The 17,477-nt window shown below is 41.4% G+C and overlaps 1 protein-coding gene across 1 annotated transcript; it reads right to left on the reverse strand.

Annotated features, from left to right (window-relative positions):
- Window positions 1-666: 666 nt before the first annotated feature.
- LOC122664475 (protein DOWNY MILDEW RESISTANCE 6) lies at window positions 667-17,208 on the reverse strand. Its single transcript, XM_043860304.1, has 4 exons — window positions 16,944-17,208; window positions 16,293-16,540; window positions 1,086-1,410; window positions 667-917 (listed from the first exon to the last, which is right to left on the reverse strand). Exons 1-4 carry the CDS (start codon window positions 17,139-17,141, stop codon window positions 669-671), a joined length of 1,020 nt encoding a protein of 339 aa, XP_043716239.1. The 5' UTR covers window positions 17,142-17,208; the 3' UTR covers window positions 667-668.
- Between the last annotated feature and the right edge of the window lie 269 nt (window positions 17,209-17,477).

Genomic DNA, 17,477 nt, shown 5'->3' on the forward strand with positions numbered 1-17,477 from the left:
GGTTTCCCCCAATCAAACTGCCATGATAGTGTTATTGAAGACGTGTAATAATGGCTTATTGGTAAATCCTTACTTTAAATTTAAGTGTACGATGGATTACAAGTGTACCAGGGCCTTTTAAATACTCTACTCGAGCTGGCCGAGCTAAATCAGGCCCATAAGGTGTTAGGCCCATAAGGTGTCATTCGGATTTCATCATTACAGCTAGGGGTGCAAGTTTAGTCCTGTCGGCCCGAACCTGCCCTAGCCCACCCTGAGCCCAAACAGGGTCTGGGCTGGAAATTGCTAGCCTTGAGTCAAGATCGGGTTGGACCAGGGTTAAGGCTTTGGGCTAAGCCTGGCCCAACCCGACCCGACCTTGTTTTCAGTTATACTATAAATAAAATAAAATAAAATAAAATATATATATATTAAACTTTAAACGTCAGTCACATTTTGTAATATAATATATTATATATGAAGATAATAAATAATATAATACATTTTATTATAGTGTTATTTCACGTAAAATTGATGTGAGAGGGGTAAAGAAAAAGAAAAAGAAAAAGCCACATGTGATTGAACTCTAACAAGGTATTTAAAATACTAAGAAGAGAAATTTTAGGACATGGCATGAGTACTTTATCAGAATTCAAACCTTGTTTTGTGTTTTTTATTTTTGTTTTCTTTCATTTCTTGAAAAGCTCGAGGCAATGTTCTTGGTCCAAATTCCTGCTCCAAAACTTCTTGTAGTACTCCGCATAGGTAAAGCTCCTGTATATGGGGGGCACTTGGGATCCGTCGTCGTTCACTTCCTTTGCCGGCTCGATGACCACACAATTTTCAGGGCAGAGGAACGAAGCCACTGAAATCCTTGCGTTGTCGGAGTTCACAATCGCCCGATGCCACACACTCTTGTATCGTCCATTACTCAGTGCCTGCAATTAATTAATTAAATTGAATTAAATGCGCAAAGCGAATCCTTCCTTCCTTCCATTTCAATCTCCTCTCCTCAGGCAACTAAAGTAATAATTAATTTTATCAAGCTTTGGAGTAACTTTCAAAATAGCTTCAGATTTAATTAAAAAAGGGATAAATTAATTTACCTGTAACTGATCGCCGATGTTAATGACGAAGGCATTTGGGTAAGGATTGACGGCAACCCATTTGCCGTCTTTTAACACCTGTAAGCCGGCCACGTGTTTGTCTTGAAGAAGGAGGGTAATGGCGTTGGGATCTGTATGGCCCGGCAACCCGTAAGTCAGCTCCGGTTCTGGACATGGTGGGTAATAATTTATGGCCATGTGCTGTGCTTGTTCACCCAACACCTTCCCCATATATTCCCTTTCCAACCCTAAACTCTCCGATATTTCTTGCAGCAATCTGAACCCAAGTTTTCGAACTTCTCTACTGTATGTGCTCACCACTTCCCTGTCAAAAGCATTACGTACCAGACAGCTATTATTACCCTCCTTCACTTCACCCTTTGGAAGGGGAAACGGTAACGTTTATTTATTTACCCTTAATTTCTAAAACTTAAAAAAAATATTTCGAGCATAAATTAAACTTACCTGCCTACATATGTTTACAATTTACAATTTACAATTTACATGTTTAGGTATAGAGCAATTATGTGATTTTACAAATTGTAATTTAAAAAAAAAAAAAAAAAAAAGGATAGAGTTAAAGCTGCCGGAGTAAGATGAATCTCCCATGTCACTCCAAAGGCAGCGTACAAACCAGATGGTATTGTCAGTAAAAAAGACCCACAATGGTTAGGGCTAGGCGGACAAAGTATAAATTGCATAAAAAGAACTCATTTCAATTGATCTAGTCTTGATAAGCTTATCAAGAGATTCATTCTATCGTGCCACATGGAATAATGATGTGATAATTTGATCATTGAATTAATTAATAATATAATGATCAAATTTCAGAGTCTAACATATTGGTATGTATTTCTTTACATTTTTTAAACACATTTGTAGTTTATATAATTTTGATTTTGAAATCTCTATCTTACCATTTGGTAAACTCTATTTGGATTGAAATTTTAGATATGACTTGAAGAAATTGGTAGGGATTTATTTATCTACCGTCGGATTTACCATGTGAGAAATATTTTGCCACCTTGATCATAAGCTTATCGAAGTAGGTCATTTTAACAAGTTTTGCACCAATGACCAGTCAATATGAATCCCACATACCCACGGAACATTTTTCCACCCCAAAATACTATTTGATTATGGGTAATGAAAATTTTTTGTCCATAGAAATCTGTGTGCACACATTGTATTTAATTTAATGCTTAGGGTCAAATGCGGGGCCACCACAGCAGCAACCAACTGCCAATTGATGATTGACTTTATTAGCCAAGGAAAAACATATATATCTTCTAGAAGGATAGAAGAGGACGACAACAGATCTTTAAGAACCATCTATCCATCCATTCCACCACTGAATGATGATGATGCATGAATGAAATGGGACACCGGGTCCCACAACCATACAACAGGGTAGAAGACTTGAGTTATGATAGGTGTTGTGTCAAGCCTTAATTTCTCCATAAAATTCCAATCTCATGCTGTAACACTCCACAACGCCTGCCGAAAACCACTATACCAATTTAGATTAGCCATTGACTCAGAGACGACGGTGTGGACTTTTCTTCCTAAATAATAGTGTCATACACTCATACCTAAATTTATTTATGCAATTAAAATGAAGTGGGTATAATGTTTGTTCTATTAACGACCAAACTGAAAAATAAAAAAGCGTATATACTATGTATTTTTATTTTTTTTGGGAACAAATATATTACTATGTATTTGGATACTTAAGAACTTGTATACCCACCCATAATACAATATGGAATGGGCTGGTATCGGCCCATATCTGGCGAAGTACCATGATGGTACCAAACTGGACCCCAGAGACCTGACCCAGGCAGCTGCCCTAAACTTTAATAATATTGAAAGGGCTGAGCCACTGAGGGTTGGAGGGAGTGGGAGGGACGTGGCAGATAATGGAGGTGGACAGTTGATGTGTGTCTTTGGGAATCTAGGGTCTCGTGGTGGAAATGGGGTAACAGTAACACATTACATTACACATGGGGTTTACTATTGGATTGCGGCACACATTTTGATATTTTATCAAAAAAAAAGCAACACACGATGATATGATGGATTCGGAAAGTCTCTGTATACAAGTTTAAAACTTATCGCATCACCCAATTAAAGAACCCACCGGCCCACTCCCTTTCTGCCCTTTTCTATTATTTTCTACGCTTTTCTTTTCTGGGAAAAGAACCCAATCGGTCCACTCCCTTTCTGCCTTTTTCTATTATTTTCTACGCTTTTTTTTTCTGGGAAAAGAACCCAATCGGTCCACTCCCTTTCTGCCCTTTTCCACTACTTTCTACGCCTTTTTTTTTTTTCTCTTTCTGGGACCAGAGTTTTTCCGGTTTTCCCCACGAATAGTGCAACCGTCCCATTAAACCACATTTTTTTGGTCCCCTCTTTTCTTTTCCTATAGATTATTTAAAAGCTTTCTTAAGAAAAATTCACCTCTAAGACATCCTTTTTTCCCAAGTTTTGAAATCCTGTATTAGCTTTTGAGTAAAAAAAATAAAAAAGAAAAAACACGTACTAACTACTATGTGAAAATAGGGAAAATTATCACCTCCAGTTTGCTGACCGGCCCAGTTCCCCAGTTCCTCTAATAAGGGGATGGTGGACCCCACCCGGGTAGGGTGTTTGGGCATGGGTAGAGAGGTCATTTCAACCCCCCTTTGTTAGAGGAACTGGGGAACTGGGCCGATCAGCAAACTGGAGGTGATAAAGATCCGTGAAAATAGCACCCTTTTTTGTTCCCCTCGTTTCTTCGTTTTAATTTTTTGCCCTCGATTTGTCAGCGTTTGGTCCCCATTACTTATAATCAAAGAGTGACGGTACTAAATAAAAAGGACCGACGGCACTTTTATAACGAAAAAAAACAAAAAGTTTCAAATATTGACTTATTGGTTTCAAAATTCGGATTGGAATGAACTGAATCAAACAACGAGCGCGCCCCCCCCCCCCCCCACCAAAAAAAACAAAAGCATAGGATTTAAATCAAAATTGATTAGACTAAAGACTCAACTATTCTTACGGTGTACAAATGGATCAGACATTTGCATCCAACCAAATCGGTTTGATTCACCTGATTCATGCAACATAAATTCGATCTCTGTTCAAAGATTAGAGTTTGGATTAATCTTCCACTCTTCCTTAGCTGCATGATTTAGACTTCCGTTGATACACCCCCTCAAACTTAGTGGGCGGCTACGAATAGTGAGGTTGACACGAAGAGCAGTAAAGCGCATACCAAATAAGCCCTTGGTCATGATAACAACGATGTGATCATGCCTAGGTGTTGTTGGTGAAGCCTGATTTCAATCCAGAAAGTGGTTCAGAGGATCTTCGGAGGGCCGTCTTGGCCTCGAAACGATCTCGGATGACCTAAAAAGCGGATACATCACCACCAATGGCCAATGGCGGTGAGTTGTGTAGAGCTCGTTGAGACCTTTGAAACGATATGTATTTCGACAAATGTTTAGTTTTGGTCCGACCCTGACTAGTTGATCATTTTTGGGCTCTAGGGGTATTTCTGTACTTTTTGGCTTAGGGATTCTCTATATATTGTTCTTTTCTCTGGGAGGGCTGAAGTAGAGGGTTTGTAACAATTTTAGAGATAGTGAAATTCGTTTTGTTGCACGACCGTGGATGTAGCTTCCCATCTTGGGTGTGAACCACGTAAAACCTTTGTGATGTGCGTTGTGTGTGCTGATTCTTCTCTATTTTATTTCGTTTTCTTTTGCAAATCGCCACTTCTGGGTGTTGTTTTCTTAACACTAGGAACATGCTGAACCTTGGGTTGGTGCACGACGACTTATTCAAGATAGTTTGCACCAATGTTGTCACAATAGAAAGTATGAACTTAATTAGGGAGACCAAGTTCAATGAGTAACTATCGTATCTAGGGGTGTAAGTTTGGCCCTGTCAACCCAAGCCCACCCTGAGCCCGAACAAGGCTTGGGCTGGATTTTTCAACCCTGAGGACAGGTTAGGGTTGAAATTTCCAGGCCCTGGGTCAGAGTCAGGTTGGGTTAGGGTTGAGGCTTCGGGCTAAGCCCAGCCCAACTCGGCCTTGTGTTAGGTTATGCTTTACAATTTATTATTTACATTTTTTTGGTCCCCTCTTTTCTTTTCCTATTCGTAGCCATAGTAACTCAGCAGTAGCAGCATTCGCGAAGCCTTTAAACTCCGCCTCGGTGGAAGAACGAGCACCTATAAGTTACTTTTTAGAACTTCAGGAGATGAGATTGGGACTGAGGAAGACACAATAACCACTGGTGGAATGACGATCATCCAACAACCAACCCAATCGGCATCAACGTATGCCCTCAAGGTAGAATCAATGGAGCAGTGAAGATAGAGACCATGTAGAATCGCATGCTTCAGATAATAGAAAATGCAATTCATTACAGCCCAATGGTAGGCAGTGGAAGAGTGCATAAACTGGCAGACTTTATTGATCGAGAAGGCAATGTCAAGCCGTGTCAAAGTCAGATATTGTAGAGCACCGACGGTATTGCAATATAGAGTAACATTAGAAAATGGTGTCCCATTGTGCTTGGAGAGAGAACTAGTGCTACTGGGAGTAGTCACAGTTTTGGCATCCTCCATGTTAACACAACACAATAAATCCAGTGTATACTTGGCCTAATTTAGATACAAGCCATCAGAGGAACATACATCTTCAATGCCATGGAAGTAATGTAGAGTTCAAAGATCTTTAATGGTAAACTCATGAGCAAGGGAGTCAACAAGATGTTGAACAACGATGGAGTTACTACCAGTAACAATGACATTGTCGACATAAACCAAAATGTATATCCAAACGTTGGACTTGCGACGAACGAAGAGTGATGTGTCAGCATGAGAAGCACGAAAACCTAAATTGTGGAGGAAGGTAGCAAGATGGTGGTACCAAGCGTGAGGCACTTGTTTGAGACCACATAACCCCTTCTTAAGAGACCAGGTATAATCAGGAAATTGGAGATCAACAAACCACATGAACACCTGTTCAGCTAGAGTGCCAAGAAGAAACGTGTTCTGTACGTCTAATTGGCGAATGACCCAAGTAGAGGAGACGACAATAGACAATACCATTCAAATAGTTGTAGGCTTAACAACAATGTTTGAAGGTGTCAAACAATCAAGGTCTTCTTGTTGATGAAAGCCTTTTGCGACGAGACGTGCTTTGTATCGATCAATGGTGCCATTGGAGCAACGCTTGATTCGATATACCGATTTGAGACATGCTTTGTATTCATTGGATGTTGATGTACAAAGGGGGAGAGGAGGGGGAGGGAGATGAGTGGGAGGCCGAGCTGCTAAGAGCAACATCAGGTAAGACCGAGGTGGGAGGGGGATGGGGAAGGAAGAATGGAAGCACCAGCAGGGGAAGGAGTCCCCTGGTTACAAGGATGAAGCGGTCCATCCCAAGCAATGATCGTCAGGGAGGTCGTAGGAGGCGGTGACGCAGTCGAGCGTCCAATCATTGTGGCATAAGGAAAGAGTTTCTAATAAAAAATCACACGGCGAGAAACATATAAACGACCGCTTGCAGGATCCAAGCAACGATAGCCTTTGTGAGCACTACTATAGCTAATAAAGACACATTGAATAGACCGTGGTTGGAGCTTGTGTCGATTGTAGGGAAGCAGGAATGGGTATCATGCACAACCAAGGACCTGTAAACAGGAGATTTGTCCCGCAACAATGGGGTAGCAAAACGATTTACAAAATAAGCAACTATTGCAAAGGCAGAATCCCAAAAAGAATTTGGCATATTTGCAAGGCAGAGAAGGGTGAGTCCCGTTTCAACCAAATGATAATGTTTTCGTTCGGTTCTCTTGGGATGTATAAGGGCATGAGTAACGATGTGTGATGCCATGCTGCAAAAAAATGTGAATCCAACATTTGAAATTCTTTTGCACCATCTGACTGAAATGAAATAATTTTGCAACAAAAAAATGTCTCAACTTGCCATTGAAATACAATAAACTTTGAAAGAGCCTTTGAACGATGAACTAAGGGATACAACCAAGTAAAAAGATTATAGTCCTCAACAAAAATAATATACTAACGAAACCCATTAATCGATGCTATAGGGACTGGTCCCCAAATATCAGAGTGGATGAGTTCCAGGGGACGAGAGGCAGTAGACTGATTCAAGGAGAATGGCAACTGGTGACTCTTCCTCATTTGACATGAAACTCAAACAAGATGTCGGGAATGACACGATAGGCTGGGCGCTCAAGCCAAGTGACGAGAGAAATCCGTTCTCCAAGATGAGCTGAAGGGCATATAGACACCCTTATTTGAAGGTGGAGAACCGACAAGTTGATAGAGGCCATCCCTAAGTCAACCATGGAGGACAATGTGTCCCGTAAGAGGATCCTTTCTTGTCAGATGAAATTCAAATATAACATTATTGTCAGCGTTCAAGCTACTGACAAATAGAAGATTCTTTGAAATTAAGGGGACATGTAATACATTTCAAAGTTGAAAGCGCTTATCAGAACAAGAGAAAGTAGAGGTACCAATGCTATTAATGTCCAAACCTGCACCGTTGCCCATCTTAACCTGATCGGAGCCGTGATAAGGCGCTAAGCTAAAGGTTGTTCATGTCAGCATTGGGATGGTGAGTAGCCCCAGAATCGGGATACCAGACTGAGTCAAATGTGAGTGAGGTGGTAGCAACCTGAGCGGATGGCTGAGATGGAGCCATCGAAGGAGGAGTGACCCGATAATAACAGGTAGTCACTATGTGATTAGTTTTGTTCCAGATCTAGCAGGGGGAAGACTAAGAAAGCGTATTGGGGTGGGGCGAGGATGGCAAGATACCATGGCCACGTCCTCGACCGCGGCAACCAGAGTAGGATGAGCGACCTTGAGTAAACCATTGGAACCGTGAGAACAATTGTTAGAGGAGTTATTTGAACTATGAGAGGTATGGTGAACCTCTAGATTGGTGAGCTTAACAAAGGTGGTGTGGGTCTTCATAATTTCTTGATTTAGTAGCAATCCAAAAAAGTCTTCAAGAGAGATGGGATCAAGACGTGCAGTGATGGATGTGGAAAAAGATTCATAATAAGAACCAAGGCCACGAAGGGTATTGAGAAGAACATCTTGATAAGAGACCGGATTGGCGGTGGCAACAAGATTGTCAACAATATTTTTTGTATCATTTGCAGATACTTTAATTGCATGATGCGTGCCTGAGATTGAGAAGCATAGATGCGCTCCAGGGTAATCTAGACAACATGAGAAGGGGAGAGGCCGAGCACTTGGGAAAGGGCATGTTTGCTCAAGGAGGAGATGAGGTAGGTAACGATAAGCTGGTCTTGTTTGAACCAATTCAAGTAATCAGGATTGGGAGAGGAAGGGGTGACCAAACCACCAGGAGACAACCCACCGATATAAGGGAGAAAAGGTGAGGGAGCGGGAAACGTGCCAGTGACAACCCATAAAGGTTGTGAGCACGAAGAAGATGGAGAAATTGGGAGCTCCATAGAACATAGTTGGAGCAGTCCAGCTTAATGGAAATAAGTTGAAGAATGTTGTTGGGAGAGATAATGGGAGAAACGGTGGTGGAAGCACTGGAGTTGAGGATCAACTAAGGTTGGAGGAGATTGAGCTGACTCCAACCCTACCTTAGCCGCGTGATTTGAACTTTCGTTGATACTCTGAATCCTCATCCATTTCCCATCAATGAGATACTTTCTCACCTATAACCACTGTTCGAGGAATCAGAAACGAATTTTCAATTCTGATTGAATCAGAACGGAATCAATTGAATCCAATTTTCTATCCTGTCTATTTTCCACTCCCCAAAACAATCAATTTCTCAAGTTCTGGTTGATTGTACAGATGCCAGTTTCATTGTAGATTCAATTTGCTTGTAATAGGGGAGAGAGAGAGAGAGAGAGAGAGAGCTCCCAGCCTCTTAGCAACAATATGGTCTTTCTTTTCGTTATAACCTTAGTGGAAAAGGTAATTAAGTAGGTAATACTTCAGAAGAGAAGCCAAAGAGGGAAAGAAAGCTCAGTTGGACTTCACTTACCGTCTTACCAACATCGCAATTATGCACTTGCTAGTGAAATCCCAACCGGTATCTTCAGCAACCTCATCCACCTCTGCACCCTTAGCCTTCGTCTCAACTCCCATTTGATCCCGCCTCCTATACTTCTTTTTGTTCCCTTCTTGAGCTTAGCACCATTGGATGTCGTATCTTCCACATGTCGAACTCGCAAGGTTACACTGCAGAGGATTTTTTTCCATGGTTGAGATAGACCTTAAATTTTAATATGTGGCCAATAAATAAGGTGATCTATTAATCCAACGGTTCGGATTGTCCATGTCGTTAGATTATAACAATTTGTGGGGCTTGTCAATGAAAAAAAAAACAAAAGCAAGAGTATGGAGTTCCCCATGGCCACCGGAGATCCCTTATCGGTGGCACGTGAGGCTGGTTCGGCTCCCCCATCACTTGCTGACGGGGAGACTGACAATCGGAGTACTCCTACACGCTCATGGGCTAGCCTTTTTCCTGGAGGTCAGGTACGTAAAGGTGCTGACTCAATTCCCTTCATTGAACCAAAAGTGGTAAATGGCAAGAAGATCGCTCGGTGCAGCACAACGGACCTACTGGAGGAGAAAGATAGATCGGAGTCGGCTCTTGTCAAGTATGTCTTTGGTCCCAAACCATCGTTTGCCACCATGAAATGATTCGTTCACGAGAAGTAGGCACATATGGGGGAGGTCAAGGTTTTTGGACTAGAGAGTGGTATCTTCATATTTGATTTTCAAGCAGTGGACTCAAGTTGCCAAATCCCATGGTCACCAGATATCTCCTTAACCAAAAGGGAGGAGACTCAATTACCTTTGTGGGTTTGGTTATATGGTATAAACCTTCACTTCTGGGGTAACCGTACTCTGGGAAGATAGCTAACGTATTGGGTAAACCTATTTGTGTAGATCGTAGTACTTCTCAACGAGAACGTCTCACGTTTGCCAAATTTTGTATGCTTATCAAAGCTGAAGATGGTCTCCCTTCTACCATTTCAATTGCACTTGATTATGGTTCTATTCTGGAACAGAGGGTGGAGTATGATTGGGCTCCCCCATTCTGCAACACCTGCAAAGTTTTTGGGCACAACAAAAGGACCTGCCTTGTGGACCCTATCGAGCAGCACCCAAATGACAAGGGGAAGATAAAGGTATACAACAATGGAAGAAAGTAACTGGCAAATTTTGACTAGGCAAAGGAACAGAGGGAAGAGGCCATTATCGACGAATTTTGACCCTATTCCGTCGGCCGACAACGATTCTACCTCAAGCCCAGGCCGTACTGCAACCACCAATGTTGGTGGACATCCCATGACCTCGATGCATTCTGACGTGGTCCTCGTGCATCCCAAGAAGTCGTCGACCCAGTCAGTCGTGATCATGGAACGTGGTGTTGAGCCATCCACTTTGGATGGAATTGTGGATAACCGTCCCATGCAAGATGTGGTTGCTTTGGTTAACCTTCAGAGGTTGGGGTAGAAGCGGGAAAGACATGAACTTGACCGAAAGAGGTGCGAGAACCGGTTTGAGGTTGAAAGTCCTCATCGGTTTCAAGATGGTCTTGGGGATCCACCTTACGTTTAGAAGATTCACCATCAGTAGGGGTACTGTGGGGAATAGGAGGTGAGTCAGCATTGGACTCAGAGGAGTCAGACTCAGACGATTCATTTTGAATCTCGTCTTCATCATCGGAGAAAAGCACAAAATTATGTGCGACAAAACTCTGTTGGTTGTCAACATAGAATTGTTGCATCATGTGGAGAAGTCGATTTTGGTCATTTGGATCCATTGAGGCTTTATACCGAGTTTTCCAATGTTCCATAATTTCTTGATGATAAAGAAAATCATCAGGAGGAGATTCCTCCGTTAAAGTGCTAATTGCAAGGAAAGTATCCCAGGAAGGGAACGCAGGAGGGGTTGCTGGTTGTTGGTCAACCAGATCTGACAGGAGAGTGAGAGTATTATCTAATTTTTTGTTGATTTTTTCATTATGAGCTAATGTTAGATCTATTAAATAATTAAGAGCGCCACTATTACTTGTACGATCGTGAAGGGCATGAGTACAATGATCATATGGTATGAGTGGATCATCACAAAAACAAGGGGGTAGGGAAGCCATAAGTAAACTGAAGCAATTAAAAAGATAATTTCCGGGGGGCTAAACCCGTTCTCCGGTATCGGTAGGACAGTGGTCCAAAACACTATCTAGTTATTCTTCAACCCAGTGTTCCGCTGGACATCACTACCACAAGAGAATATATGGCCGTGGAAATCACAAGATAAAAGCAAAGAAATACAAACAGCAAACAAAACCAACCTGTGTGTGTGCTAATTCGGAACTCAGATCTATGAAAAGATCCTTCGCAGTACTCAAAGGGGGAAACCCTTAGCGATCTATCACTTCGCAGATAGTCTTCGGCGTGCGTAAAGTCTCAGATCTCATATTAGATCTATTAATTTAAAAAGAAAACTTTAATTATATATGCATAGAAACTTACAATAAGTCTGCCTCTTTCACTCTGCTGCAGATTGGAAGATAGGAAAGACGATCTTGGGTAGATCCTTGAGCCTATCTAGCGGTCATTAGCAAATTCTATACCTGTTTGGTCAGGTGCAGTTACAAAAGAAAAGAGCTTACTAAAGTTCTGATAGCAATTTACATCTAGGGGGTTCGAACCTTAGAAAAGGTATCGAAAGGGAGATAGAAGAAGAAGGAGAAGATCAGAGAGGAGGGAGGGAAGCTAAGTCTTAGAGCTTGCTTGCGGAGCCTGTTTTCTTTGAAGAAATGAGCTCGCTATATATAGAGGGGGGTCGAGGTCGGATTCCAAAATTTTATTTCAAATCCGAATAGTGACTGCTGACGTAAGTGCTGACGTAGGGCGGCTGGTACTATTCAACACTATTCATGGGTCCATGGTGACGTAGGTACACGTAGGGCGGCGCGTACTGTAGATGACACCAAATACCTCAACTACCTTGGTCCAAGGTAGTGGCTCCTCAAGGTTGAACTAGTATGGACCGAATGGGCCCCAAGGAGTGATGGTCAGCTTGTTATCAAACCATCTGGTCATGCCACGTCGCGCTCCATCGATATAAGTAAAGGTTCCAACCGATTTACGTTGCTACAAGAGTCAGATGCAGCTGAGAGTGGTACGACAGAGGGAGTAGCCATCATCTCCATGGCTAGGCGTGAGAGAGATAGGAGTCCATCTCAGAGCTCACGATTGCAATGCTCCATATCTCCCATCTCTCATTGTTGAAGATAGGAGTGTGGAACACCCGGGGTCTCAACGAACCTGGGAAATGTAAGGTTGTAATGGAGTGGGCCTCTTCGAATCAGCTTTCTATTTTTGGGCTCGTGGAGACTTTGGTGAAGCCGTGCAATTTCGACAACACATTTAGTGTGTTTGGTTGATGATGGAGGTGTTATAATAATTATGGATAATCAAATGCTATGCATATATGGAGCTGTGTTTGTACACACCCCATAAGAGAGATAAATTTGTGTGTTAATTTTCTGGCTGGTTTTCTCAATACTTGCCAGGAGTTCCACTTCTGTACAAATAGTCTCCCAGATGCACTTTTTTGTTTAATGCGGAATGATGCTAATGGGAAGAAATTCTATAGGATGTAATCCTCTATCTATTTTCCTTTATTAATATAAGCTCATTTTCTCCCAAAAACAAAAAAAAAATTATTAAACTTATCCCATATATGGTTCGTAATCTTGGATCGAATCGGCCGAGTCAGATCAGAATTGGCCAAGGCTGATCCCGAGATTAGACCGATCAATCCAGGTTTTACAGGATCGTTCCTTGGATCGACATATCCGATCCGAAGCTTGCCCTTTTTTGGGTTTTTTAACTGATATTTTGGGGATTTTGGCCTTGTTTTAAAATTTTTTATTTTTGACCGATGCATACCAATTTTATATATTTTATTAATATTTTTTATCGATCCAAACCCAATCCATTAAAACCTGGATTTTGATAATTTTTAACTAATCCAAGCCAAGTTTGACCCATCCAGATCAATATCGGATCAATATCGGCCATGATCGATCCTGAGTCCGATACCTGGATTTTGAACCTTGATCCCAAATACTTCAACACAATTTTATCAACATTTTAAAGGGCAAGGGTTCCATGCTACCGGCATGGGAGACACCAATCAGCGAAAGGTAATTGGTTTTGTCAGTAGAGAGCCCACAAGATTAAAGAGGAGAGATAAAATGTCAGGAGGAAAGTAGTGTTTATTATGTGCTAATTTTAATTTAATTTAGTAATATTAAATTAATACAACATTTTATTCGTTGTTTTGGTTTAACTTTAAAAATTACCCACTAATTAGTATGTGGACACATGTAAGCAAAACTAAACATGTAAAACAGAAAGTAAACTGCTAATAATATTGTGCATATGACTTATTCTTTTCTACCAAAAATATAAAAAAAGATTTATTCTCAATCATAAGGGTTGGGAGGGGAGAGTCCACACTGTCGGTGTGAGAATCCTTTTTTTTTTTATCCCTCGAAACGAAGGACAGATGTCTTTTTAACATTAAAAAAAACAAAGAGAGAGAGAAACATGGGAACGCTTGTGTAGGTCACATTCCAGAATAGAATTATTTTTTCCAAAAAAATAATAGAATATAGGATGGGATTTCATAGAGCAAGGAGAGTAGACCAATGAGAGCTGGGTTCCCATTCTCGTACGAGAATATATAAGAATGGGTTTAAGTCACCCAAATAGCATCTACCATGTGGAACCCACTCATAGTAGATGCCATCTGGGTGGCTCATAGTTATTCTCGTACGAGAATGGGATCCTACCTCGCCTAATGAAGTGTGTTTTATCATAGAAGACTGCAAAATCATCTCATGCGATGAAAAGAGAGATAAAAACACAAGTACCAAGGACTTAGAAAGAGAAAGAAAAAAAGAAAGAAAGAAAGAAAGAATCTCTCACCATAAACACATCACCGGTGGTCCTTCTTTAAAGTCTATAGAGGTGGAAGGAAAACTTAGTACAGAGTCATCGTACAGGAAAATTTGTTTGTTGGATGGTTTTTAATTTTCTAATGACGGTCCAAACAAAATCGAAGGCATGAATCTCGCTATTCAAATCTTCATTTTTCAATCTTTTACGTTTTAAAAGGGATTGTTTACCTAAATTTAAAAAAATGTTTTAAGAGGGATTTTATTTTTTTTTGAGCGAGCTATTGAGACTTTTGAGACTTTTGAGAGAGAGAGAGAGAGAGAGAGAGAGAGAGAGAGACAGAAAGGGCCGGGGCGGGGAATATAATGTTGACGTCTATTTGCTGACATCACATGTATTCATATATTACGTACGCGCACACGCAACACGCACTTACATTATAATAATTGCTATTGACATCACTTTGTTCCCATTATTTCCAGGAAACAAACAGTAATAAAATAGGTTTTAAATAGTTTAGTGGGGGTTTCCGTGCTTATTATGTTTATATATACTACTACTAATACTAGCAGAGAATATTAATCTATTATTGGTCTTCGGTATATATATATTGGTCTATTGGTCTAGGAAGGATGATGAACCAACCACATTTTGATTATTCTATTCTACCATTATAAATAGAGAATTTTCTTATGAGTTTTTTAAGGGTTAGGTCGATTCCAACTGACTGAATCGGATCAAAATTGGAATCGCAATCGAAATCATTTTGTAGATTCCACCATGATTCTAATGCACGGTATTGGTATTGGTATTGGTATTGGATCGGATATTACTTATTTTTAAAATTGATGTACTGATACGGATCGATCGATATGGATCGGCCAATATCTGAAAAGTTTGCCCTTAGTTTATCTAATAGGGTTTTTGACTGTATTACCACTTATCCATACCATACCGATTCATCGATACAATAATGGCACGGTATTAGGATCCATCCCTAACAATACCGATACGGCTCACAGACCGATACCTCAATCCATGGACTCCACTTCCTTGACTTGACCGCAAATCTTGGAAAAAGCCAAAGACTAAAGAGGCACCTCTATCATCACTCTTGTACTCGGTGACCCTTCACCAACATGTGACCTATGACCCTTCCCCCACTCGTCATTTGTTGACTAGCAATCATTAATACCAATAAAGATTCCTTAATATAAGAGTACAAGAACTACATCATCAACATCCTAGTAATTAATTAATTACTGCTTCCTAGTTCCCCCATGAACCGGAGACAGTGGATGGTATACGGTAGACTATAGACCGTTGCGTTAAGATGTCCGTCTCCAACAATTTTTTTTCAACAAGGGAGAATGTTCTCTGTGCCTGCACCCAGGCACATGGGGGTGGGCACAATGACCACCCTACCCTCTTGCACAAACTATCTATATGCCTGAGTGCAGGCTGTGTTGCGGCATAGAGAACAACGCCCCTTTCAACAATTATAACAAAGGAAAGAAGAGAACACTAATAAGTCATGTAGCCCCTTGCACCAGGGCAATACCCAATGAAAGTGCGCAGAGAAGCATTGGTTTGGGCATCAGGCTCCTCTCTAGGGACCCTAGTGCCCAAGGGATACCCAGTGAGGCATCCAACAACGTTGGGTTGCCAGGAGCATGGGGATATGTGCTCGGCGCATATCCTGACGCACCCAGCAACCCAATGCCATTGGATGCCTCCTTAGACATTCCATGGGCGTTGTTGGATTTTTTGAAGAGGATCTAGATCTTTCGTTTGGATGAGATTTTCGATTTTACTAGGATTGAACGGTCTTTTCACATACAAGGGAGCAGAAGAACCACACTAATTATGCACACCACACTTAAGACTTCAATTATAAAAAACATGGACAGTTAGTGGCATCTTTATATCCTTTCAAGTGCAGTGGGGTAGTGCATCACACTTAAGAATCCATCTGAAACAACATGAGCAATGATGTCTTGTATCCTTTTAAGTGTTGGATGGACAGTTGGATTCTTAAGTGTGGTGCAGTGGAAGGTGCATCGCAAGTGGGAGGATAAATTCCCTGGTGCATCCATGTATCGAATCAAAAGTGAGAAATAAAACCGAAGAAAAATTTAAGAAAAAAAAATAAAGTACAGGAAATTTAATAACGGTGGAAGAGGGAAATAAGAAAGCTGACTTGAAAGAAGAAGGGTGATCAGGCCATTCGTGCACGTAATCTTCCAAAGGATAGCAATGGAGTCGAAGGTAGTCCCTCCAGTTGTGAACCGTCTCTCTCTTCACATTGAAGCTAGTGGACAGTCTCAGCGTCTTTGATGGATCATCGGAATAGTACTTCAACTTCTCATCCAACGGTAGGTTGAAAAAGTCTTGCGCCATCTGTTGCATTTTCTCCGTTAACTCCAAATCCACTCCGTGGTTGATCACCTAATTAGTAGCACGTAATTTCGTATTCCCCAAAACAAAATATATATATATCAGTATAATATATACATACCCCATGTATATAATAATATATTATATACACACATACATACATACATCATCATATTTAATTCATCATCACCCAAACCCAAGTCAAAAATTACAAACCAAGATGATAGACTAAGTCATAGGTGGGGTTCTCTTGGGTAATAGGGTGGGGTTGGGGTGGAGGTGTTTGGGAGGGGGGGGGTAAGAAAGGAAAAAAAGATCTAAAAAGTGCCTTAGAACCTTACATACTGTACTGATACAGAACATAAACAGTGATGCAGAAAGAACGGAAAACATTAGAAGAAGGAAGAAGCAGCCGTGGCTAATTAGGAAAAGAAAAAAGTATAGGAAAAGAAACCTGGAAGAAGCCATAAGCACGACATGCAGCACCGATTTGTCGGATTATTTGGGCCTTGTCCGCACTACACAAGTCGATCACCGGAACGTTTTCGCAGTTGCTCACCTCCGAGAGCCTAGGTCTCTCAGAATCCGGTCTGACGTAACTCTGCGGCAAGCTTGAAAGCCGGACGCCGGTAGAGAGTACCTTCGATTCCATGACTAACTTACTTAGTGCGCACAGAGGGAGGGGGAGAAAAGGGAGAGGGAGAGGGAGGAGAGCTGCAGTTTCAAAGGGAGAGGGAGGGGGGGGGCTTGGTCGGTCGGTTAGTAGCTTCGTCGAAGGTGGGTTCAAGGAATGAGAGTATAAATAATAAATAGATCGAGCTGGGGACGAGAGAGAGAGAGAGAGAGAGAGAGAGGGCATAGACGACGACACAATTTAGATAGAGTTACGCGTAAGCCTGCTCTTTCCAAGCAAGTATACGCCTCTCGTAGTGGTCTCTAGTGACGTATGGCTATTGGTCTATCATTGCATCAGCCATTCTGCAAACGA

Source organism: Telopea speciosissima, chromosome 6 (assembly GCF_018873765.1).
Source record: "Telopea speciosissima isolate NSW1024214 ecotype Mountain lineage chromosome 6, Tspe_v1, whole genome shotgun sequence".
NCBI lineage: Eukaryota > Viridiplantae > Streptophyta > Magnoliopsida > Proteales > Proteaceae > Telopea > Telopea speciosissima.